The sequence below is a fragment of the Candoia aspera genome, chromosome 10 (assembly GCF_035149785.1).
Source record: "Candoia aspera isolate rCanAsp1 chromosome 10, rCanAsp1.hap2, whole genome shotgun sequence".
Classification (NCBI taxonomy): Eukaryota; Metazoa; Chordata; class Lepidosauria; order Squamata; family Boidae; genus Candoia; species Candoia aspera.
In genome coordinates this window covers 24,471,503-24,494,862 of record NC_086162.1, presented here as the reverse complement: position 1 = coordinate 24,494,862, position 23,360 = coordinate 24,471,503, and the positions used below count along the sequence as shown (strand labels likewise).

The 23,360-nt window shown below is 48.7% G+C and overlaps 2 protein-coding genes across 2 annotated transcripts; one reads left to right on the top strand and one right to left on the bottom strand.

Annotated features, from left to right (window-relative positions):
• Window positions 1–96: 96 nt before the first annotated feature.
• NFKBIB (NFKB inhibitor beta) lies at window positions 97–8,590 on the bottom strand. The gene is made up of 6 exons (XM_063311845.1): window positions 8,043–8,590; window positions 6,931–7,036; window positions 5,160–5,388; window positions 4,558–4,646; window positions 3,264–3,497; window positions 97–1,924 (listed from the first exon to the last, which is right to left on the bottom strand). The coding sequence occupies exons 1-6, from the start codon at window positions 8,462–8,464 to the stop codon at window positions 1,886–1,888; spliced, it is 1,119 nt and encodes a 372-aa protein (XP_063167915.1). The 5' UTR covers window positions 8,465–8,590; the 3' UTR covers window positions 97–1,885.
• A 551-nt stretch (window positions 8,591–9,141) lies between these two features.
• SIRT2 (sirtuin 2) lies at window positions 9,142–22,111 on the top strand. Its single transcript, XM_063311844.1, has 16 exons — window positions 9,142–9,256; window positions 9,358–9,407; window positions 11,213–11,258; window positions 11,990–12,106; window positions 12,575–12,616; window positions 13,734–13,840; window positions 13,946–14,002; window positions 15,131–15,199; window positions 16,615–16,744; window positions 17,143–17,202; window positions 18,270–18,325; window positions 19,047–19,123; window positions 19,222–19,273; window positions 20,339–20,406; window positions 20,844–20,910; window positions 21,111–22,111. Exons 1-16 carry the CDS (start codon window positions 9,241–9,243, stop codon window positions 21,270–21,272), a joined length of 1,176 nt encoding a protein of 391 aa, XP_063167914.1. The 5' UTR covers window positions 9,142–9,240; the 3' UTR covers window positions 21,273–22,111.
• Window positions 22,112–23,360: the final 1,249 nt, after the last annotated feature.

The following is a 23,360-nucleotide window of genomic DNA, read 5'->3' as shown; positions in this document are numbered from 1 at the left end:
TTTTTGCTTGGGTGGCCTCCCATCGGAGTCCGATGCCGCTGAGCTTCCAGCGAGGGGCGGCTGAGCCCAGCAGCGATGAAAAGGAAGACAAAGGTGCACGGGTATCCATAAGGTTTAATCTGGTCTGCTCGGGGAGACCCACAGAATACAATCAACAGAGAGAGGCGGGAAGACCCAACCGAGTCACGATGCAGATTTAAAACCAGTTGCAGGAAATCACACTGGAACTTCAAAAGTCTCGGCTCTGCGGAAGGGGGGAGGAAAGAAAACGCCGCAAGACAGAGCAGGATTCAAACACCTGGCAAACACACCGTTCTTTTGCTGAAGACGAAGGGGGGGCATATTTTAAAGAGCCACTCCTGGGACTGCTTAGCTCAGCCTGCTGGGCTCCGGAGCCAGCCTCTTGGAGAGGAGGGGGGGAACCTCCAGCCCGCCAGATGTTGCTGAACTCCACTCCAAGCAGGTCTGGTTCCCACCGTCCTAGCTGCTTGACAGGTGTTTCTCAACCGTGGCAACTTTATGATGTGTGGACCAACTCCCAGAATTCCCCAGCCAGCAAAGCTGGCTGGGGAATTCTGGGAGTTGAAGTCCACACATCGTAAAGTTGCCACGGTTGAGGAATCCTGTGCTAGACTGACCCAAACCATCCCAAATTTGCACTGACATCTTTCCTTTCACAGCGGTGGCATCTGCTGGCTCTTTTAGGGCAAAAGGCTCTCAGGGTCCAGTTGGATACTGGGGAGAGAGGAGACCGGGGAGCGGAGTCGCTCTCACTGATACGGCGACTCAAGGTTGTGTCGAAAGAGCAGGATGGCTGCAGTTGGTTAGAGTCTGTGCTGGAGGCAAGACAGTGGCGGGGAAAGCTGCAGTTCCCACTTCTGGTTATTCCCAAGTCTGAGGAATCAAGCCGTCGTGGGAACAGCAGGCAAGGTTGGCCGAAAGCATTTATTTCCCTTGGAATTTAGCAGGGAGGTTTTCATTTCCGACCATCCAAGGCGAGGTCTGAGCAATAATTATGCCGCCCGTCCAGTCGAGGTGAGAGGAGACAGCCCTTTCGTCAGGGCCTGGCAGAATCACTGCCAGTCCAAATGGGACGGAAGTTCCATTCTCTTACAGTCCCAGGATGGGGAGGAAGGACAACCGAAGTTGATCTTGCTGATACTAAATACCCCCGTCAACTGAAGAACCACAACTGCTATCAGACCCCAAAGGCTGTGCCTTGCTGAAGTCCAGGGTAAGAACTGGACCTCTTCAAATATTTTGGACCGCAGCTCCCCCAGTTCCATGCTGGTTGGGGCTGTGGGGAGTTGAAAACCAAGCCCCGCAAAGGGCACCTATCCCAGACCTTTCCTGGTGCCAGGATGGTGACCCCGTCCCCCAACTCTCAGGTGGGAGAGATGGGAGCCCATCCGAGGCTCTTGAGCTCTCCAGAACAACATCCGCGTAACAGGACAAACGTAAGCGGGAAGGGAAAGCACAGATCTGACCGCGAGTGTTCACAGGAAAGGCCAGGAAGGAGACGGAAGAGACAAGGCTTTTTCACAACTAGGATCTGCTCGGGGCACATCGGCAACTTGCTTAACGAAGAAAACCCACACCTACTGATTCAGACACGTCAAGGCAGGCAAGAGCAAGACAGTAACGTCGGAGACAAGAAATCCATCCTCGAAGCAGAACAAAACAACGGAGGGTAGGTTGGAACGGGGCCGGGGAGGACAGCTCTGGGCCGGGCGACGCAGCTTCCCCTTCCGTCCCCGGCCCTCATAAATAATTCACGTCTGGCTCACAGTGAAGATGCGATTGCTACAGAAATCACAGCCGGTGGCCGCAGCGGGACGCCTTCAACGGACTCCGGCGTGGGGCAGACGGGCTCCTTGGCTCTCTTCTAATGTCCACAATTGATCACGATGTCGTCGTATTCTTCCTAAAGGAAAAGGGCCGACAGTCGACGCCCGCGACTGCCTTCTTCTACGCAGTCCTAGCTGCTAGGCAGGCGTTTCTCAACCGTGGCCACGTAAGGTAAGTGGACTTCAACACCCAGAATTCTAGGAGTTGGAGTCCACTCATCTTAAAGTGGCCCAGGCTGAGAAACCCTGTGCTAGCAGAATGCTGGGGCGGGAGGGCAGGAGGGAGAGGCGGTTTGCTACGCCAACTCTACGCTGGTCTTGCCTTTTCTCACACTCTTTCACTCCTCTGTCCAGTCCTGCCTTCCCATCAGCTCCCATCTCTTTATGTTCCTCATGGTGAGGGAGGGCTAAGCCAGGACGGCCTGAGAAGCAGCAACAACCCTCAATGGCTGAATGAGAGCAGGAAACTGGGGGTAACTGCCTGAAATTGGGGCTCGCTACTAGTTTCCATCCTTTTCCCTGTGGGGTTAACGGCCACAGAGGCGCCCCGATCCAGCCCGCTCTGCTCTGAACAACCCTTCCTCGTAAGAAAAAGGCAGCGGCTGCTTGGGACGAGCGATCTCAGGCTTGGGAGGGGGGCTCTGCCATCAGAGGGGCTTTTCAGTTGCAGGAGAGAAGCCACTGCTGGCCTCGCAGGCGTCCTTTTGCAGAGCGAGCGGTTTGGCCGAGCTGCTGAGAGACTCGCTTTGTGAACAGCTGGCAGCATCGGCCAGAGCCTGCAAAGGACTCCTGGCCTGGTTTGAGAAGGCAGTTTGCAGCCTCTCCCGCTGCCTGAGGCAGTGGCAAGACTGGCCCTACCCTAATCCAAAAAGTGCCTTCACCACCCTGGCTTAGGACAACCCCTGGCTTCTGTCTCTGGGCATATGCCAGAAACGCCATAAGCAACTCCGGCTCATTTCGAGCAGGAGGGCCGGGCAGCCTCCTTTCGAGAAAAGCAAGTCGCGCGGTCTCGTGCCTGTTCAGAAGGCCAGTAAGTGGGACTGCAGACTGGGATTCCCGGAGAGGAAAGAGAAGGTGCAAAGGAAGGGCACAAGATCTGTCTTTCCTAGAGTTCGCTCCTCCCAGCTTTAACTGAAAGGCAAAGGCATCCATTGGGGGAGATGGGCAGTGATATAAATTTAATTAATAGACCCTCCCTTCCTTCTTTCCTTCCTGGGTGCCCCAAGAGAGACTTGGAAAGAGCAAGAGTTGGTGAAAGGTGCCAAACTAACATTATGCAAAATCAATCATGTCAATATGCACCAGCTTTCATGGTTGGATCCCCTCCCTCTCCCCCTTTTCTTTTTTCTTAAGCACTCCTGCAGAATCTAAGTGGCACGTACCACAGCCTCACACCTCTCTCGAGAGCCCACTCACCTCGCTGTTACTGTCCACGCTCTCCTCCGAATCCCAGTCAGGCTCCTCTGAGCCGAATTCCCGTAACAGCTGTGGGATTTTTTGGTCAGGCCGGTGCACGGCGCTGTACATGGGCGTGTAGCCAACATACATGCGGGCCTCTGGGTCAGCTCCTGCACGCAAGAGGTATTCCACCACTTCGGGACTCTGAGACTCCACCGCCAAGTGAAGGGGGCTCCGGCCACAGCTTAGCTCCTGCGGAGGAGGAAGGCACAGGAACATAGCCTGAGCCGGGCGCTCTGGGTCAACGGGCCACATTTGCCAGCCCTTCAGGTAGGCCAGATCAAGAAACAGGCATGGCAGGGAGTCCAGGAATGCTACTTCATTGTTGTCGGGTAGAATAACAGAATCTGGAAAGCCTGTCCCTCTCAAGGCAGGATTGTTTTGAGTTTCTTCCTCACCCTTCCTTCTATCTCTGGACTTCATCTCTTGTCAAAGTCCCTCCTTAATGGCTCCAGGGGGCCCTGACCTTCCCAAAAGTCAGCTCTACAGCCCTTCGCAAAGGCAGAGCTTCAGTGGAGCCACCGGAATCCGAGATGCTCTCCCAGTATAGACTAGAATGCTCGCATAAGCACATGCTCAGCTTACAGACTGGTTGGGTTCGCTCAATCTGCTGGACTGGTTAAAATGGGGCGGCGGCATTTGTGGTTCAGTTGAGGGCAGGACCCAGAGCTCGTTCGGCCTGCGGAATAGACCAGGCTACTAATCTGGAATGTCATTTTTGTCATGCAGAGACAACAACGGCATGTTGACAGCTGAGGTTTAAGGCGTCACATGAATCCAGCCTGTGTGCTTCAGTCACAAAAAGTGGGAAAAAGTGGGAAATGTGCAGCAATCAATTAGCGCTTTCCAATCTCAGCTTCTTAAACGCAGCAACCCGTGTGCTCAAATGAGTTTCAGGCTCTCACAGCTGAGAAATATTTTTGCAACGAAAAAGGAAGAGATGAGGAACAGGGGTGGCTCCCTCCCTCTGCAAAAGTGGCCATGTTGGGACTTCCTGAGCCTTTCCTTTCTACTCCCCCCACCCTAATCAGCAATGTGCTCAAGCTGCACCCCTCCCCATCTGACTCCCATCCATGTCAGCCTCCATCGGTCAAAAATGGACTTGCCCAATAATAGTTTTTCGCCCCATTGCTCTCCCACCTTTCTACTTGAGTTTACACCCTTTTTCACGGTAATGCTGAGGATCATTCCCTGGGCAACCCAAATGAAATTGACGCAGATCTTTTGAGTTTTCATCAGCTCCAAAACTAACCGGCTTGTTGAGATCCGATCCTCCAGAGATTAAGAGACTGACAATATCCAAGTCTTTCCGTAGGATGGCCACGTGCAAGGGGGTGTAACCTGGGGAGAGGGGAGTTGTTTGAGAAACAAACAAAACACGCATTTCTATGAGGTCAACTTGGGCTAAAGAGTAGAAGAACAACATGTCACCCTAACCTACCACACTGGAATTCAGAAGTACCTCATTGTACAAAATAAATCCATTTGCTCCAATTCAGTTCCAATCACTCTGCCAGAATTTAAGTAATCTGTGCGGATCAGGCAAGGGGGTAAATTTTTAACCATGGAGAGCAATAAAAGTAAACAAAAGACAGAGAAACAGAGAGCAAAAGTCGTATTGTAAGGGGGGACAAGAGATATAAGTTTGTTTACTATAAGGCTTAGACCACAACAGGACGTGAGGTTAGAAGCCCACCCGCTAATCAATTTCCAGATAAATTTTTATCTACAACGATCTTCTGATTCTCCTCATAGCCATGAGGATTAAAAACTTGTGTCCCAGCCGTCTAACAGACTCCACGTTTACAGCAGACTTCAAAGAGGACAGTTCTAGCTATTTCCCGGGACGGTTACCATCGTAATTGGTGCAGTCCAACTGGGCTCGGAAACTGCTGCCCTGACAGGGCCTTTGCGTTGCAAGCGGAGCCAGAAGCTGCTGAGCGCAATCCCGCCATCCCTCTCGACATGCCAAGTGCAGGGCCGTATGACCGCCTTTCTCCTGCACAACCAGCCCAGCTCCTGCGGAAACGAGTTTGCCAACAACATCGGACGCCCCGAGGATGACAGCAATGTGAAGCGCAGTCTGAGGGACAGAGAAGGAAGAATGAAACTTTTAGCTTGAGAGTGATGGTTTTCAAAAGCCCAATGGGCTGGACCACAGCCAGTGGAAAAGCTGCAAGTGGATGGTTTTGCACAGCATGCCAAACCTTTGTTGACACAGATGTTGTGACTCACGATGGCCGGGTTAATTTATTTCTTAATTTAATCCATTTGTAAAGCCACCCATCTCAACAAGCGATTCTGGGCAGTGAACAATACCGAATACAAATAAAAACAATTACATCATAAGCACAAAAATTAAAACACTTGGCAGCTGAGATATACAGTATAATACAGCATTTTAAGAAAAAACCAAAGATGTTTTCTTTTAGCAGATTGTTTACACCAGGCCATACACTGGCCTGGTCTGCACATCATATTGAAGTGGTTTGTTTTTAATACAAAACAGTGTATGAACCAACCATTACAGCTCAGTGCTGTCCAAGAGAACCAGGCCACTGAAGCGTATTCCACAAACCATGGTTAAAACAGAACCTGGCTTAGCGTTCTGTGTGAATTTAGCCATAGAAATGAAGTGGGGAAGGGGGGCACTTTCTACCATTGAATTAAGCAGTAGGATCTGTTCCCCTGAGAAACATCCGTTTGTCTATCAAACCCAGGATTGTCTGTTAAGGTGGCAATTCTCTGTGGTCTCCAGGAGAAAAGGCAGTTAAAGACTCAATAGCAATTGGGAAAGGCGTATTTATTCATTTTAGAGATGCACAAGGCCACCCACCTCTACAATGACTCAGGGTGACACACAGGAAAAATCATCACACAATACAATAAAAACAAAAGCCCAAACGCCAGAAGAAAAACAACTGTTAAAAGACATTTGAACATGCAGGCTCTGCCACCTGCTCTGACCTAAGGTCTCAGGAAAGAGCTAAAACGTCAGAGCTCTTTTGAACACGGCCTGGGCGGGGGCCAGACACGTAGGGGGGAAGAGGTGCCAAAGGGCAGGTAGCGCAGCAGAGAAGGCACACTTCCTAGGCCCCATCATGTGGCTTTGCTTAATGGATGTGACTGGGAGCACGCCAGCTCTGCCCAATGAAACAGGCCTGGCAGAAGCCACGGAAGATTTAAATGGTAAAAGACTGCCTACTCCCCTCTGGATTTGCCCAGCCACCTGGCCTTCTCCAAGTACGTCCTGTCAGAAGTGGAGTAAGTGGTAATCAGAAGGAAAACTTTGGGGTGGCATGCGGAACACCCTTCTGGTGACCCAGCCCATTATACCAGCTTTCTTAAGGTTTAAGCCACTCTCCACTCCGCTGTATTTCCTGTTCTAAATGCTTCTTGATAAGGGATGTTATCATTTTTACTTTTCACTTTGGCTCAAAATCTCTGTGTCTTATTCTGGGGGATTATTCCTGTTATTGTACTCGGCCTTGACCTTCTAAAATCTGGCAAACACAAGCCTCTGTTATCAGGTCTGCCACAACAGAGTTGCCACTCTCTCTCTACATTGTGTGCCTCGGGACAGCACGGACCCGCTCGAGTGAAGCAAAGCGCCCTGCGGTCTAACCTGCCCAAGGTCGTTCTGAATATCCAGGTAATCTGTTCCTTGGGTGTACTGCAGAATGGAATCCAGGAAGGCTTCATGTTCATGGATCACAGCCAAGTGAAGTGCTCTGGAACAAGAGGAAAGAGCAAACGCTGCTAAGGAAGTAGCATAAGTGGTGCGTGGAAAAACGTCCTGCAGTACAGACAGAGAAGGGCCAATTTTTAGAACGTTGCTGCCGCCGCCTCAGCTGTAATAATCAGAAGGCGTCTACGCCTTGTGAAGTAAGTTTTACAGCTTCACCCTGCCCACTGGAATTACATGTTAATGTGATTGTAAGAAACGACTCCTAAAATAAAAGTGTGCCAGAAGATTCCCATTCATCACCATTTCCTATGGGAAGGATGAATAAACTCCAGGAGAATTGCTTCAAATCTCACAAAACAATACTTCCCAATTTCCTGTCCCAAGGGATTCCGACTTCCCGGATCCAATGTACGGGCAATGTGCAAGACTAGGGCTTCCAATGCTTTGAGAGAGAGCATCTTCCATGTTCTCTAAGGATGACGGGAGGGTGTCAAATTGTGAAAGTCTGTTCTGACTTACTAGCCCAAACCGAATCTTCTGGAGCCCCCGTCAAGTCAGTATCAGCCCTCTCATCGTAGAACACGTGCCTCAAAATGAAACCGTAACCAGAGCAACTGAGGTATTGGACAGCGTGGCCTAAAATTACTAGCTGTCCAAGACAAAGCGAGAAAATCGGGATTGCGTTCAGCTTTTTGAATGCGTCACCAGGGAGTCACTCTGCAGCCACTGCTGCCCGTGAGGGCAGTCACAACCAGCAGCCACCACCGGCCGAGGAAGACCTGTGCCCACGCGCTGCCCCTTTACAGAAGTGCCAGGCGCGAGGTCTGCCCTTTGGGTATTCACCTGGAGAGCCGTGGCCGCTCGTCCCCCGCGAGCGCACGGCCAACCAAGTGCAGCAGTGTTTCGGGGGACACAGAGTGGGTGGCCCCCTTCTTTCTGCCAGCGGCTTCTGGGTTAGCCCTCAGCGCTTTCCTCCGTCTCGTGGCGGGCCCCGCGGCCCCCGGGCAGGGCCTCCCTGAGACCCCCAGCCTGGCCCCTCGGGTACATACGTGTCTCCGTCCTCGGTGACAAAGCCCAGCACGTGGTGCAGCCACGCCTCGGGGGTCACCGCGGCCACCTGGCTTTCGAGGTGCACGGCCCCCACGCCTTCCACCAGGTCGCCCACGCCCTCGTCGCCCCCCAGGGCCGAGTCCAGGCGCTCCGGGCTCTCCTCCTCCTCCGGCAGTGTCTTCCGGGGGGCGCCGCGGGGCGGGGGCCGCTGGCCGGGGTCGGGGGCCCCTGGGCAGCCCCCCGGACCCACCTCGGCGTCGCCCGCGGCCACCAGGACCCCGTCCGCCTGGATCTGGACCAGCTGCCCTTCGCTGAGGGACCCCAGCCCGCTGTCGCACCAGTCCTCTCCCCCAGCCCCGGCCTCCAGCCGCTTCGGCTCCCTCGGGCCGCCCTGGGCCGGGGGGCCCTGCACGAAAGCCATAGCGGGGAACAGAGCGGGCCTACAGCAGCGCCCCGGCGGGCCGCGGAGCCATCCGGGAGGTCGGCGGAGCGCCCCGGTCGCCGACGACGCTCAGGCCGCCGCTCCGGGGCAGGATGCCATGGAAGGGGAATTTCAGCGACCTGGGGAATCCCCAGCCGAGCGTCCTCTCGGGCGAAGAGAGGCACGCCGGGAATTGTAGTAGCCTGGGAGGGGCGGCCCCTCACGTCATCGCTCGGCGCCTGCGCTTTTGGGGAATGCAGGCCGAAGCGCCATGTTGCTTTTTCTCCGAGGTACGACGGGAATTCGAGTTCGCTCGCCGGCGCGCGCGTCAGACCAGTTCAGCATCGTTTGCATCCTTTTCCCGCTTTGGCGTTCCCCCTCAGAACAGTCTTCCGGAGTCCTCTTGTTGACATCACTAGGCCGTTTACATTTGCCTTCGTCGACCCGCTGGGGTAGAATTCCTTGACTTTGCGGAGGTCCCCAACTTGGAAGGGCGCCTTTTCATTCGGCGACGTCACGCGCCAAAGCTACGCAAAGCCCGAAGGGAGATGGAGTCATTAGTCATTTCCCTCCCCCCGCCCCTCGTCCCTAGCTGCGATTGGGTGACCCCAACGCTCCCTTTAGGCCCAGCCCAAACACCGGTGACGTCAGACTGTTTGTCTGGAGCCTGGCTGGTCATTGGCTGCTATTCCGTGGGGCTTTTCGGGGGTTGTAGTTTTCCTCTCAGGGGGCTAAGCTGGCCGTGGATTCTCGGCGGAGCCTCGGCGCGACCTTCCATGGAAAGCCGGGAAGGTAACGGTGCCCCTGCGGGAGCTGTGGGCTAAGGCGGAGGCGGCCGGGGGCCTAGGCCTCCCGCCCACTGCCCCTTCTTCCTTGTCTCTCCCTTGTCACAGGCGCTGCCGCCAGTCCGGACCCGGACGCCGAAAAGGCCTCAAGATCCTCGGTGAGGATTTAGGGGGCAAAATTGGGGGCGCCCCTCCAAATTCCGTCTACGAGACCTTCTCTCTGCGCGGCTCTCCCCCACGGGGGAACGGGGGCGCCTGGAGTGCTGTCGATCAGGCGGGAAATCCAACCGTAGAGCTTCCTGGGAAAGCGGCTTGAGTCGCAGAATAAGGCTTGCCTCGGGGCTTTTGAAAGCGTTTGAAGCAGGCGTCCCTGCCCCCCCCCCCCGGTCCAGGGATGCTTCCACCCCCATCCTCCCCTAGGTGGGGTGGACTTCTAGGCCCATCATCCCTGGCTTAGCTGGGTGGGAGTCACAGGAGCAAAAGTCCAGCCCCTCTGAGCAAAATCCTGCTGTGATGATGAATTCCTTTTTGCTGAATCCTGCGGTAAAATAATAAATAATCATTAATAATTACACTAATACAGTCTTGTAGTGACTGGCACTGGGGAGACCACCCATTGGACCTTTAAAGCCCTGGGTACCTGAGGTAGACTCTGCCTAGTCATGGAGGCACGTCAGGAGGGGACGCCAGGGTCCCTTCTCTAAACAGCTTCCCTGTTGCAACCAGTCCGCAAAACCCATTACGTTCATGAAACTGGTACAGTTGCGGACTTAAGTAAGCATCTCAAGACCTAAATCGATAATATGTAAATAATACATCCATGCATAAATATGAATAAATCGATAATACATAAAACTAGCATTAGTTGTGGAATTAAGTAAACATATCAGTAATTCCTGACTCAATAATACATAAATAATAAATAGGTAAATATAAATAAATCAGTCATGCATCTAGTATTAGTTGTGGAATTAAGTAAGCATATCAGTCAAGCTGCTGCACATATTACAGACAAATCACAACATTTGGCTACGCTTGAAGAGAGAGAGTCCCTTGGGGCTGAGAGTAATGGTTGTGAATAAAACTGGTCAGAATGCCTGGGGGATTCGATTCAGTGTGGAACGATTGGCTTGAGGCAGCTGCCTGCATAAAATGGACAGTATAAAAGGAAGTGTCTTGCTGTTTCAGGTGCTACTTCTCCACATGGGCATAGTCTACAGGTAGTCCTCACTTAACAACCATTCATTTAGTGACGGTTTGGACTTATGACAGTGCTGAAAAAACCGACTTGTAACCAGTTCTCACACGACAGTCACAGCGTCCCTGCGGTCACGTGATCACAATTTGGGCACTTGGCAACCAGTTCGCATTTATGTCTATTGCAGCGTCCCATGGTCATGTGATCGCCATTTTCAACCTTCCCAGCTGGCTTCTGGCAAGCAAAATCAATGGAGAACTACCTGATTTGGTTAACAATCACATGGTTCGCTTGACACTTGCAGTAATTTGCTTAATGACTGCGGCAAAAAGGTGGTAAAATTGGGTCAGATTTGCTTAATGACCGCTTGCTTAGCAACCAAAATCCCAGTCCCAATTGTGGTAGTTAAGCGAGGACTACCTGTACGTTCAAATGCATTGCCCTTATATCTTCCCTCTAAAACTGCTGATGGGAGAACACTGAACCGTGCTGGGGTTAGAGCCCTTCTGAGTTTGAGGGCAGTAATTTGGCTTAAGCACCTGCAGCTCTGGAAAGAGTGAAGAAGCTATTTAAAAATACATTTTTAGGGAAGGATAGGCTTTTGGAAGTTCTTGAATTTCTCAGTGGTCTTTTCTGAGCACTTAACAGGCCCTGACCCTGCCCAGCTTCTAAGCCCAGGCAAGAGTAACCAAATACTGCCTTAGTAAATTCAGTTAATATTCAGGAAATCTAAGAACGACCTTCCTCCTTCCTTTCTCCCTGTAGAGTTCAGATTCTGAGGAGGAGGCGGGAGCTTCTGGCCAGACAGAAAGTAAGTAACTATCCTGTGGGAGTGCACATTTTAGTTTAAATACTGTGAATGTGTAAATGGAGACTATCCATATATCTGAAAACGACTATTGCCTTACTGTAGCTAATTAAAAATTATTTCTGGATGCAGAAACCCCTGAAGTGCGATATCCAGGATAAGAATGTTAATGTTTGTTGTACAGAGCAGCCAAGTAAATCAAGCACTAATTCTATAATTACATTTTTTGGTCTAGAAAAATGTAAGACTGGCCTTAACCACTAAGCCAGGACACCGGGCCTCTGTCCCGGGGCAGCAGATTTGTGCGTTTCCATTCATTAGTGAGCCGGCCGTGTGTTTTGGCTGCCTCGGGACAAGATGAGCAGATGTTCAGTGGAGCGCATAAATCAGGGCTTATTTATCAAAGATAAGAATAGAATAGGGGAAGTGAGTTCCCAATACAACTCTGTGCCTTGCCGTTCAGACTTACACTTCTCCAAAACGAGGAGGGTGATCCAGGGGTCTGTTTTTTGCTTTCTAACAATCACCGTTCTTGGTACGAGGCAAAACAAACTAGAGAAGCCTCTACTATCCTTTCAGGCATTAGCATTTTTTTTTTTTACATAAAGCACAGGATAGCAGGCTTTCGAGCAGCAGGTGGATCTTTTCTTCAAGTAAGAGGTTAGAACAATATGCATTGATCCTGGCTCTGCAAGGCACATGATAGATCGCGCTGTGACTTTCTCCCTCGCCAGTGGAATTTTTGCGGAACCTCTTTTCCCGGACACTCGGCTTTGGCAGCGAGAAACCTGAGAAGGTGGTGGAGGAGCTGACGTTGGAGGGCGTGGCCAAATTCATGCTAACTGAGAAATGTAAGCCAGTTCTAGAGACAGGAACGTTTTGCTCTTTTCTAATCAGCCTCTGAAGTTGATGAAAAGGGAGCGGAAGAGAGAGCTTGTGACTGGGGCGGCGGCGGTGTAGATGTAGAAAAGATAGGAGGGAGGGTTGGTGCTCCTATTTTGCTGTAGATAAGTGCTGTTACCAGTTTTCAGTGTATTTCTGCATGCTTGCCTGTGGTCACTGATGTTTTCCGTTTTGCAGCTAGGGACTGCTCTTGACAAAGGTAATTTGCCCAGGGCCACCAGAAGGTGTTTAGTCAGGCTCTTAGCAGAAGAATTTGAACTCCAGCCTCTGAAATTCTGTGGCCTATCGACTAAGTTTGCACTGGCTCCAGTGGCTGGATACCTGTGCCAAACATTGATGCTGCTCAGGGTATGGGGGTGGTATGGTACAATTGAGGGGTAGATGTTAAAAGGCACTTCCCACTCTTTCTCTTGCAGGCAAGAATATAATCTGTATGGTTGGTGCAGGAATCTCAACTAGTAAGTGTTACGACGGCTTTGCTAAACCTGTCACATTTTATTTTTTGGCTTTGTGAAAAGGAAATGAAGGAACAGGATGTGATAGTGGTTGGTAAAATCGGAAACAGCCTTTACATAGTTAGGGGTCAGACCAGAAGAAGCTCCTTTGTACTAAATTTAGACGGGGTCTGTCTGCAGGCTTGTCCAGGCTACTATGGGAACTGTAATCCAAGATCTCAAAGAAAGGTCTGCTCTTATCCTGCCACTTGAGATTTATTCCTTAATTAGGAAGTACTGAAAATTGGCACTGGGTTCTTATACCTACAAGGTGTTTATCCTGCTCCTGGCCCACGCTCTCTCCCATGATGAAGTATCTGAAAAGCTGCGTAACAAACATGCCTGCCTTTAGGTCTCCGTGTTGAGGAAACCTTACAGGCATCCCATCATTTTTAGTAGCCAGTAATTCTCACCTAGTATTGATACAGATATTTTCAGCCAGTTTAGCATCTGTTTTCATTAGTAGCCTTCAAGTGGTGTGTGATGCCGTCCTGGGTTTCCCATGCAGTCTCCTCTGCAACATACAGACAACCGTTAGATACATTCGTGGGCAACAATGAAGTATAACTGGCCTGGGTAATACACTCCTTGAGATATGCACTGAATATAAATCCTGGGCTAGAACCTCTGTTTCCTTTAATAGACACATCTGTATGGGAAGTGTAATGGTGAGAATTGTTGAAACTGGCAGGTGTGGGTAGTGCTTTAAGCTGGTAACTCACCTTTTCCCTACTTTCCTTCTCCCCTTTGTTGTAAGCCGGGTTTGGAATATGGAGCTGGAAATCCCAAGTACGGTATCTGCTGTTTAGCTGAAGCTGTATCAGTGCATTGTAGTATCGGAATAAGTAAGCCTCTGGGGCAGTGTTTCTCAACCTTGGCAGCTTAAAGGTGTGTGGACTTCAACTCCCAGAATTCTCCAGCCAGCTTTGCTGGCTGGGGAATTCTGGGAGTTGAAGTCCACACACCTTTAAGCTGCCAAGGTTGAGAAACACTGCTCTGGGGGTTCTATCCTTAATTGGTTTTCTGTTCAGCTGCTTCCAGCTGTCCATTCTGTCTCAGCATTTGCGTTTCTGCCTCTCAGGTGCAGGGATCCCTGATTTCCGCTCGCCTGGCACAGGGCTATATGCCAATCTACAGAAATACCATCTACCATATCCTGAAGCCATCTTTGACATTGGCTACTTCAAGGTACCAAGCTGAGTTCGTGCCTCCTCCTCGCACTGGCTGAACACTGTGGTCTCCCGAGGTTTGTTTTCTTTGCATAACTGATTCTGTGTCTCTGTCTTGATTTAGCAAAATCCAGAACCATTCTTTACTTTGGCTCGGGAGCTCTACCCAGGGCAGTTCAAGGTCAGTTGACGGTTCCTGTTTCCTAGGAGTACGCGGTGATTCAAACTTGGTCCTAAAAAGGCAATGGCCTTGTCACCCCGGGAGAAGAAACGGCTGCTTCAAAGAGCTCCTAACCAGTGCCCCCCCCCCCACGCTTCATGCTCTTGAGAAGCTGGATCTGGAGCGTGCCCCTGTTTTGGTTTGCTTGTAGTTTGGGGGGGGGTAAAAATCAGATCTCTTGGGGTGGTTTTAGAGCTTTAGAGGAGAGCCAGAACTGTATCAGCTAACTTGGTTGTGAATTTTCTTAATAATTTTTAATGCTTGGGAAGAGGGGCGTTTATCTATCTATCTATCGGAGAGGTTGTGCCCTGTTCCACCATCAAACTGTATACAATTCCTATACAATAAATCTTACAATAGAAATAGCATAGTTGCCCCTAAAACTATACCCCGGCAGCACTGCATTGTTCGACTAGAATTAACCCAACTGGCTTGGTTGTCCCTGGAGAGACTGCGAATAGTGCCCCTCTTCTGTGAAATGAGTGGGGCTGAGGTGCAAAGGTGCCACTTTTCAGCTGAAATCAGATTTCCCCCTACCCTGATTTTGTTTCAGAAGATGCTCAAGACTAAGCTCTTCTGTATGGCTTTTGCTGATTGCTCAGTGCCATCAGCAGGTTTCAGTGAATTGAGGCTGATGTTTTTTGTGCTGTTGTAAATTGATTATGGATTAATTTATTGTCGTTTATTGTTTTATTATTTAATTCCTGTGGATATATTTTTTGTTAATTTACCACAGATGTTTTATGCTCCAATGTTGTTAACTGCCAAGAGCCTCGTAAGAGTTGGAATGAATGAACGAACATATACATTTAATTTTGTGGTAGTTTTTGTTTATAACTATCACGTTATCCTTAATCCAACCAAAGAGCAAAGCAGTAAAAACAATTTAACCCTGAATCCTCCTTTGGACTTCCTAACATCAAAGAACCGAAAATGAATTTCTCCAATTAGTTTTCAGCTTAGAATGAGTTGAATTGTACCCAAACCAGGTAAAGATATTTGTAACTTGGTTTGTATGGTAAGCATCTACTGGCTTCCTTTACTTCTGAGAAAAAAAAGTACGTTATCTAAAGCTCTGGTCCTTTTCAGCCCACAGTCTGCCACTATTTCATTCGCCTCCTGAAGGATAAAGGGCTGCTCCTGCGCTGCTACACCCAGGTAAATAAGTCCTCCTTCCCTTTGGAGAAGAAAGAGAGGTTTCTGGTTTTTAGGGCTGGCTTTTAAAATGTTAAAATGGTTAAAGAAGAGCTTTAGTGATATTATTCTAAAGGCTGGCATCCTTAATAAATAAGGGTCAGCCTTTAGCCTTTTCTTTTCCTTGCTTTGAAATGGTGCATTGCAGTAAGTGAATTCTGAATGAACCATCTGACTGTGAGCCAGTAAAATGATTAATGTGTACAGTATGTACTATAAAAGGCATCCTTTTGTTATAGTAAAATAGCATGTTGCTTTTCAAGAGTTAAAATGGAGACAATTATTTTACAAGCATTTAAATGAGAATACTATAGGATACTAACAATTCTGGCAAGCGCGTTACAGATTTTTCTGTAATTTCGGAGGAAACATGTATGGTACTGAGTATGGAAAATGAAAAAGGGAGAATTGATGCAACTATGATCTGTGTGGAAAGGTGGTAGTTAAATACCTATTTTGTTTTAAAACGTGTGTGTAAGAAATTATTATATAATTAATGTAAATATGGAAAAAAGAATAAAAGGTCCCCTGTGCTAGCACCCTTTGGGGGGATGCCACTTTCATGATGTTTGCTTGGCAGACTATAGCGGGGTGGTTTGCCGTTGCCTTCCCCAGTCACCTTCCCCAGGATGGAAGGCTGAGTTGACCTGAGCCGGCCACCTGAGAATCCGGCTTCTGCTGGGATCAAACTCAGGTCGTGGGGAGAGTTTCGGTTGCAATGCTGCTGCCTGCCACTCTGTGCCACACGAGGCCATAATATATATATTGTATGTATGTATGTGTGTGTGTGTGTGTGTGTATAAATAAATATAAAAGGTTTGAAATGTAGTAATCAGGACTTTGATTTTGCAAATATGCTAAGAAGTGGGAAAACAGCTGAACACATTCCTGGTGAGATACCTCTTGATGGGCAGCTGAAACTGATTACAAATGTTAATAATGCTGGGAAGAAGATGGAATTGAGTTCTAGGAATCAGAGGACCCAGCAAGGGTGGCGACCGAAGTGACTGTGGCTGCATATTTTGAGAAGATGCAGCAGAGCTGGCACTTGTAGAATGCTGGGCGTTTCCCTATGTACTATGCAAAGCGAAGGGGAACTTTTCCTCTCTGTTCAGTTCCTGCATTCTGCTGGGGGGGTGAGCATTTATTAACATGGTGCTCACATCTTTTACCAGCTCCTTCACATCACAGGAGCCAGCGTGGCTCAATGGCCATGGTGGTGCCACACAGTGGGAGACTACAGCTCCCACCGTGTGTGTTCTTACATAGTGTCTTTGGAGGAGGACACGTCTCTCTCAGAGAGTCCTAGTCAGGTTTACCTACAAGATTGACAGGCATTTAGGGTTGGATTTACTTTGAACGACTTGTCTGCCTCTCAGAACGTCGACAGCTTGGAGCGGGTTGCTGGTCTGGAACCTGAACACTTAGTGGAAGCTCACGGCACCTTTTATACCTCCCACTGCATCAGCTCTGCGTGCAGGAAGTCATACAGCCTGGAATGGATGAAAGGTGATGGTCTGGAATTTGGGGCAGGGAAGAAATTGTCACAGGCCTTCCAGACTGGACTGAAGGGGTAAAGAAAATAAATAAAAAATTCTTTGGAGGAACTCTGTATTATGCCTTGTGCACGACCTTGATGTTCAGAGAAGCAGCAGTTTCACGACAGAGAGGAAGCAGTGCTTGTTTCTGGGATGCGTGAATGCTGCTGATGGGAGAAAGCCACCACTCTTGGGATTCCAGCGGTAGGCTTTGGATCGTCCAGTATGGCCGCTGGGTTTAAGACAAAGCTTAAAAGGCTGGTCAGAGTTGGGGAGGGGGTGGACGCGCCAAATAACGGATTACTGTAGCCACAGACTGAATTGGCTTGGATGCATTTTGCATGAGTCCCTCTTCTTTTTTTCTTTCAGAAAACATTTTCTCATCTCTTATCCCCCAATGTGAAAAATGTCAGAATACAGTGAAGCCAGGTGAGTATCCCTCCCATAGGCCCCCTCCCAGTCATTCATCAAAGCACATCTTGGGATCTCTGATCTGGACGCTGACTTGCCCATCCTCATCTCTCGCTCACCTGCAGTCGTACAGCCTGACTGCAATGCAAACTCCTATACTGGACCTTATATGGCAGTTGCATCTGAAGCGCCTGGGGAGGGAGGAGGAGAAACCAGAATGGAGAAAATGTAACTCTTAACAGGGAATCATCCAATGCTTTTCATGCTGCTGAATGGAAGTATACAAATGAAGAAAAGATGTGCTTCCTTCAATCTGGTTTTAATGAAGTTGTACCCCAGCATGTGGCCCTGGGTTTAAATCATACAGAAACAGTAAAAAGTGTTTGCTGAATTAATGTCTCCTGTTTTAAACTTGTTTTTAAATTGCTAACGGATGTACTGTAATAGCTTATGGCTATTAAGTGTTTAATAAGTAAAAGGAATTAGAGAGGGGAGATGAACACGTGGCTCAGGATTCCTGATGGGGTTAGGGAGTGCAGTCCCCAGACTTACCAGCAAGTAAGGCCCGTGGATCACTGGGGAATTGCTTCTGAATTCATTCATAGAGTATGGAGCGTTGTTTTTCTTTTCCCCTCTCATCTGTTGTCAGAATAATTCTGAGAGGTAAATGAGACGGTGAGATGGTGACTGGCCCAAGCTTTTGTAGGCAGATTCAAACCTTTCAAACCCTGCCCTCCTTTTTTTGATCTTACGCATGCCTGTTCTTAGACTCAGTACCTTCTGTAAATTGTACATATGGTTTCAAGATTTCTCCTATTTTGTATAATTTTGCTTTTGTGAATCTTGAGAAGGGACAAGGTTAAAGGCCCTGACCCTGACCTCTTTAATCACATTCAGTAGGACTTCTGACTCGCCACATTTCAAATTTGCGCTTTCCATTATATGTTCAGAGCATGTCAGAAACATGTTACCGTTTAAAGTAAGCAAAGATGTTTTGGAGAGCTGAGTTCTGTACTTACTGACCATGTTTCAGGTAACCCTAACCAGGGCTTCTGTTCTGTTCTGTTCTGTTTTCCTTTGTTCAGATATTGTGTTTTTCGGGGAGAATCTGCCATCTCGTTTCTTCTCTCTCATGCAATCAGTAAGTGCTTTGGTTGTTTGCCTTGGACTCAGAGCTCCTGCAGCCCCACATGTGCCAGTCTACCAAGACCCAGGATTTCTGGATCCTTATTTTAAGAGTTAAAATTTCCCCACGTGAAATGATGTCGCTCAGTCATAGATGCTAATTTATCAGAGGGGTGTTCAATTCTTACCCCTTCATCCATCATGAAATGAAATCTCAAATCACGGATGAAAATATGGCACTACAGTAGCGGTGTTTTAGGCTGCAAACAGGGACAAAAAAGGATGAAAGTTCAAAAAGAAGGGAACATTCAGCTCCCACGGAGTTACACCTTTCTCCCAGAGCTGTTTGTGGGCAACCCTTTGGCAGACATTAGCTGCATCTTGCACTGTTAGCGGGTTAGCACATCAGCCTTCAATTTTGTGGTCAGAAGTCACTCTGCGTGCAGCGTGTGGTCACTTACGGTGCTGTATCCACACACACTGCAGGAGCTGGTGGTTTTCCTCCCTCTAGAATAACTGCTATAGCTTGGGTCCTCAACCCTAAGCTCTGCTGCAGACTATCTTGAACATCATAATTACATGGGACGGCAAAGCCTGTCTAGGCCTGAATAAACAGAAGGTCAAAGCAATATATCCCGATAGCACAATTTCAGAGAGAGAGGGTTTAGAACCAGGCTGGAAACTCGGATACAGTTCTGTGGCGCCCACCATCCTTCACAGCAACCCTCTGCTTGCAGGATTTCCAGGATGCGGACTTGCTTATTATCATGGGCACCTCACTCCAGGTCCAGCCTTTTGCCTCCCTGGTCAGCCGGTAAGCGAACCTGGGCTGTGCCAGCAAGGGCTTGGCTCTCTTGGCTGAAACACTGCGGGCACCGTTGCTACATTTTTCCTCCTCTCTATCTCTTCCAGGGTACCTACAAACACACCAAGGCTTCTGATCAATAAGGAGAAGACTGGAGAGGTGAGGTTGGTTTTGCAGGACACTTCCTTTGGTTTGCTGCAGATTGGAAGCTTCTGGGTAGAGAGCAGTGTTTCTCAACCTTGGCCACGTTAAGATGGGTGGACTTCAACTCCCAGAATTCCCCAGCCAGCCTTGCCAAGGTTGAGAAACACTGGTAGAGAGAGTAGAGAAGATGACCTTGATAGAGGCAAAAGAGGCTGAAGCATTTTTTAAAGTCCAGAGCAGCAAGACAACATTCAGAAGCAGCTCAGGCCAATGCCTCCCTGATCCACAGGAATATAAGGAGGAGGAGGAGGTCCCACACAATCAGACTTGCAAGATTCTCTTGTTATAGCCTGTCTCAATAAAAGTAGAGAGCCAATCTGTGGTGGTGGTTAAGGCATCAGGCTAGAACCTGGGAGGCCGTGAGTTCTAGTCCTGCCTTGGGCATGAAGCCAGCTGGGAGACCTTTGGCCAGCCACTCTCTCTCAGCCCCCAGGAAGGAGGCAAGGGCAAACCACTTCTGGGGGGGAAAAAAACCTTGCCAAGAAAACTGCAGGGACTGGTCCAGGCAGTTGCCAGGAGTCAAAAACCGGCTCGAGGACACAATAAAAGTAGTTTTAGCCTTCCTGTGGAATTGGTTTCTTGGTCTGGTCTACCTAGTGGGCTGACAACAGGTAACCTGAGGACCTTTCCTTGATGGTTGCGTTTGGAGAGGGAAGATGTTTCCCACCAGCAGTCCTGCTCTGGTTAAGGGTGGGGTGCCCAGACAAGGTACAGGAAAGCTCAGGCTTTTCACACTCTCCTACCTTATTGGAAAATGCCCGGCATCTCTGATAACCTCAGAACAGTGTCTTTATGGAGGAGGGCCCTCTCCATCCTGCCGGGACTCTGAAAGGTTAACGAAGTCAGTCACATGCAGAAATGGCATGAAACTTTTGATCAAGGTAGGCAGCTACTTTCCTGATAAATGTTGGTGACAGGCTTATAAAAACAGAGATGGTTCTCTGCTGATCCTCCATCTAAAAATAGTCACCATCTTGGAGCCCTAAAAGGAATGTTCTTCCATTTTTGGTCTCCTTTCAGAGCGATCCTTTCATGTCCCTGATGGGCTTAGGCTGCGGGATGGACTTCGATTCAGCAAAGGCATACAGGCAAGTTCACCATGGGGAATAGGACTGTGGCAGGGCAGGTGCTGGGAACCTGAGGCAGGGACACCCCCATTGACTTGTCAGGGGTGAAGCATTCAGTGCTTTGCTGCCAGAAGACGTCTTGGGTAAGAGACTATACTCAGGAGTTAAATGAAGTAGAGTTTAAGCAAATAATTGCTGTCTGCATCTCTTGATTCTGACATGCACAGTTTCCTCAGTGCATATGGAATCTGGTGCAATCTTGTGGTCCAAAAGCTGAGCTCTTAGTCCTGCTGGCCCATGTGTGTTCAGGAGATGATTCTGCTGGCCTTCCTCCCAAGGTTTTTGTAAAGATGGATGGGTCTTGGACTGCCTGGTAAGCTCTGTATAAATACTGGAAGTTGGGGTTCAGTTATTCATAGTTCTTTTGGGGGCCCTTCCCACCCCACTTACTTTTTCAGGGATGTTGCATGGCTTGGAGACTGTGATGAGGGGTGCTTGGCTTTGGCAGAGATGCTGGGATGGAAGGTACCTGTCCTGTTTCAGAATCACCGAAAACAGCCCCGATCAAATCTGAAGAAATCAGTGGGATTATCTTGGGTTCCCTCTTGTGTCCTGTTGGGGAGGGGGTGGCTTGCCAGCTTTGAGCAAATTAAGGCTCAGTTTATTTCTGGGTTATCTTCCCTACATCGGTTTCTTTTCTTTTTTTCCCCCCCCTTCCCCCTTAGGAAGAGCTGGAGGAACTCATGAAAAAGGAGCATGCTGTCATTGAGGCCAAATCAGGGCAGACTGCCAGTGATGGGGCAGGCGCTGGTCGTCATCCAGCTAAGGAGCAAGAACAGAACCCATCTTCAGGGAAGAAAAAGCCACCCGCAAACAAAGAAGAATGAAGAGATTCGAGAAGACTGGGGGACTCTGCTTGCTGATTATTAAAAACCCACATCGAAATGAACACGCAATGCTTGGGGCTTTCTGTCTTGGTTTCCTTAAGGAGAGTCGATGTGGGGCCCACCCTTAGCTGTGGAAGCTCACGAGATGATTTTGGGCGAGTCGCTGTCAACCCAAACTGCTCCTAAGCTGTTGGGATAAGAAGAAGGGAGATTCCTATGTAAGTCACTTTGCGCTGCTGGAAGAAAGGCAGGATAGAATTCTAACAGATAAAATAAGTAAAGGGACTTAGCCATCTGGCATCAAAGATTTTGGGGGAGGTAATAGAGTTCAAGGAGATGCGGAATCAAAAGCCAGGTACCACCCCAGAAAGTCACCTCTGTGGATTTTGGGCACAGCTGAAGCCATAAATAGCTGAAGTTGTGGCAGAATTGAAGTTTTAATTTAGCGGTTGGAACATTTCTTTGGGATTTCTTTTGAGCCTTTCTGTACTCTGTCTTAAATGTTGGGAGGGTAAATTCTATAATTTCCCATTAGCCTCTGAAGAAAATCTCTCCTACGGGAGATGAGGAAGAACTTTGCTCTAATTGCATTAGGGGAAAAAGACAAAACGAGACTTTATTTTAACTTCTGTTCAGCCCTTATTTGTGGGAGTTTCTTCCTTTAGCACTGATCTAACCAAGGAAGGCACTTCTGGAGAGGAGTAGTTTGAAGTACTGGATCCACCTGTTGACTTACGGAGGGTAGCTGTTTTAACTACGTGTGACGCTTTTCTGTTGTCATTTACATTAAGCTGTCATTAGTGACAATTAAATACAAGCAGCTTGATCCCACAAGAGAATGTGTTGTGGCTTTTTTCTGTGTTCCTTATCAATATGTGTTCATTTTGCGAAGACTGGTTATAATTGGTGCCATTAGCACGTAATCCGTTCTGTGTCTTACAGTGGTTCAGCTTGGCAAAGCAGGTGGTAAGTCCAGGGTTAGAGAGTGTTAGTAACCTCTGGTGGACACCACTGCAGCCATTCTGTCTACAAAGTTTAATGTGGCTGCAACCTTTAACATTCAGTTTCTGTACTGAGAGGTAGCTTTGGCCTTCCCATCAGCTTTCTGGGGTTATGGGCTACAGCTTTAGGCACTAGCTGGTAGCTCCCTGCCATCTGGTGCTAGTTTTTTTTACATCTGTACTTTTGGACATGTCTGTATTCTTCAGACAGAGGTGCTGAAGGAGTATGTTTTTATAAGAAGCCACTCTTTCTGGAGTGGTCTAGCATAGGTAAGGGTTTCACGTTTAAAGGGCTGAGTTTTATGGGCCAGTACATGTGCTTACACGTTACACACTATTTTTTAAAAAATGGATTATGGAGAAATAAATTTGTAAAACTATTCACACTTTGGAAAAAATCCAAAGGTGCATAGTTGGGCGACATTTTCATTAGATCAGCTGAACTGTTACCAAAAGATAGGCAGGTTTCTAAGATCTCTAGTAATTGTCAGGCTGTTTGGAAAAAAGGAAACAGGAATTTCCTTTTTTAAAGCACTTTTCACTTTGAAAACATAACCAACTTCTTGAGCCTTCGTGCTGTTAATGTCTTCCATTAAGCCAGTGTTTCTCAATCCTAGCATCTTTAAGAGGTGTGGACCTCGACTCCCAGAATTCCCCAGCCAGCACATCCACACAGAGTTGCTGACGCTGAGAAAGACTGCACTAAGTCCTTCTGTCTTCCCTGGCCTCCTTGACAACTCCATTGTGCGTCTCAGCTTTCCCTTGCACCTCCCCTCTTGCCTTTTGGCTTCACGTGGCAACCAGGTTTTCTTGCAGAATTCTTTCTCATGGCATATAATGACCTTCTGGAGTCACTACTGAAGACTACGGATGGCTAGCTTGGATGGCTTTGAAAAGAGTCTTAAATTCAAGAAGGGTAAGGCTCTTGACGTCTGCTAAGCACGATGGTATTGTGTCACCTCTAGTACTGGAGGGATTGCTGAGGAACGCAAGTGGTGCTCAACTCGTGAGCTGCTCAGAAGCAGCTGGTTGGCCACCACGGGGCAAGAGGAAGCTGGATTAAGCTAGTCTTTTTTCTGATCCAGCA

Coding starts and splice junctions, on each gene's coding strand:
- NFKBIB (XM_063311845.1), bottom strand. CDS start 8,464: ATGGCTTTCGTGCAGGGCCCCCCGGCCCAGGGCGGCCCGAGGGAGCCG. Junction 7,037..8,042: donor GTCACCGAGGACGGAGACAC/GTATGTACCCGA, acceptor CTCTTGTTCCAG/AGCACTTCACTTGGCTGTGA. Junction 1,925..3,263: donor GCGTGGACAGTAACAGCGAG/GTGAGTGGGCTC, acceptor CTTTTCCTTTAG/GAAGAATACGACGACATCGT.
- SIRT2 (XM_063311844.1), top strand. Junction 9,408..11,212: donor AAAAGGCCTCAAGATCCTCG/GTGAGGATTTAG, acceptor TTCTCCCTGTAG/AGTTCAGATTCTGAGGAGGA. Junction 14,003..15,130: donor TCTACCCAGGGCAGTTCAAG/GTCAGTTGACGG, acceptor GGTCCTTTTCAG/CCCACAGTCTGCCACTATTT.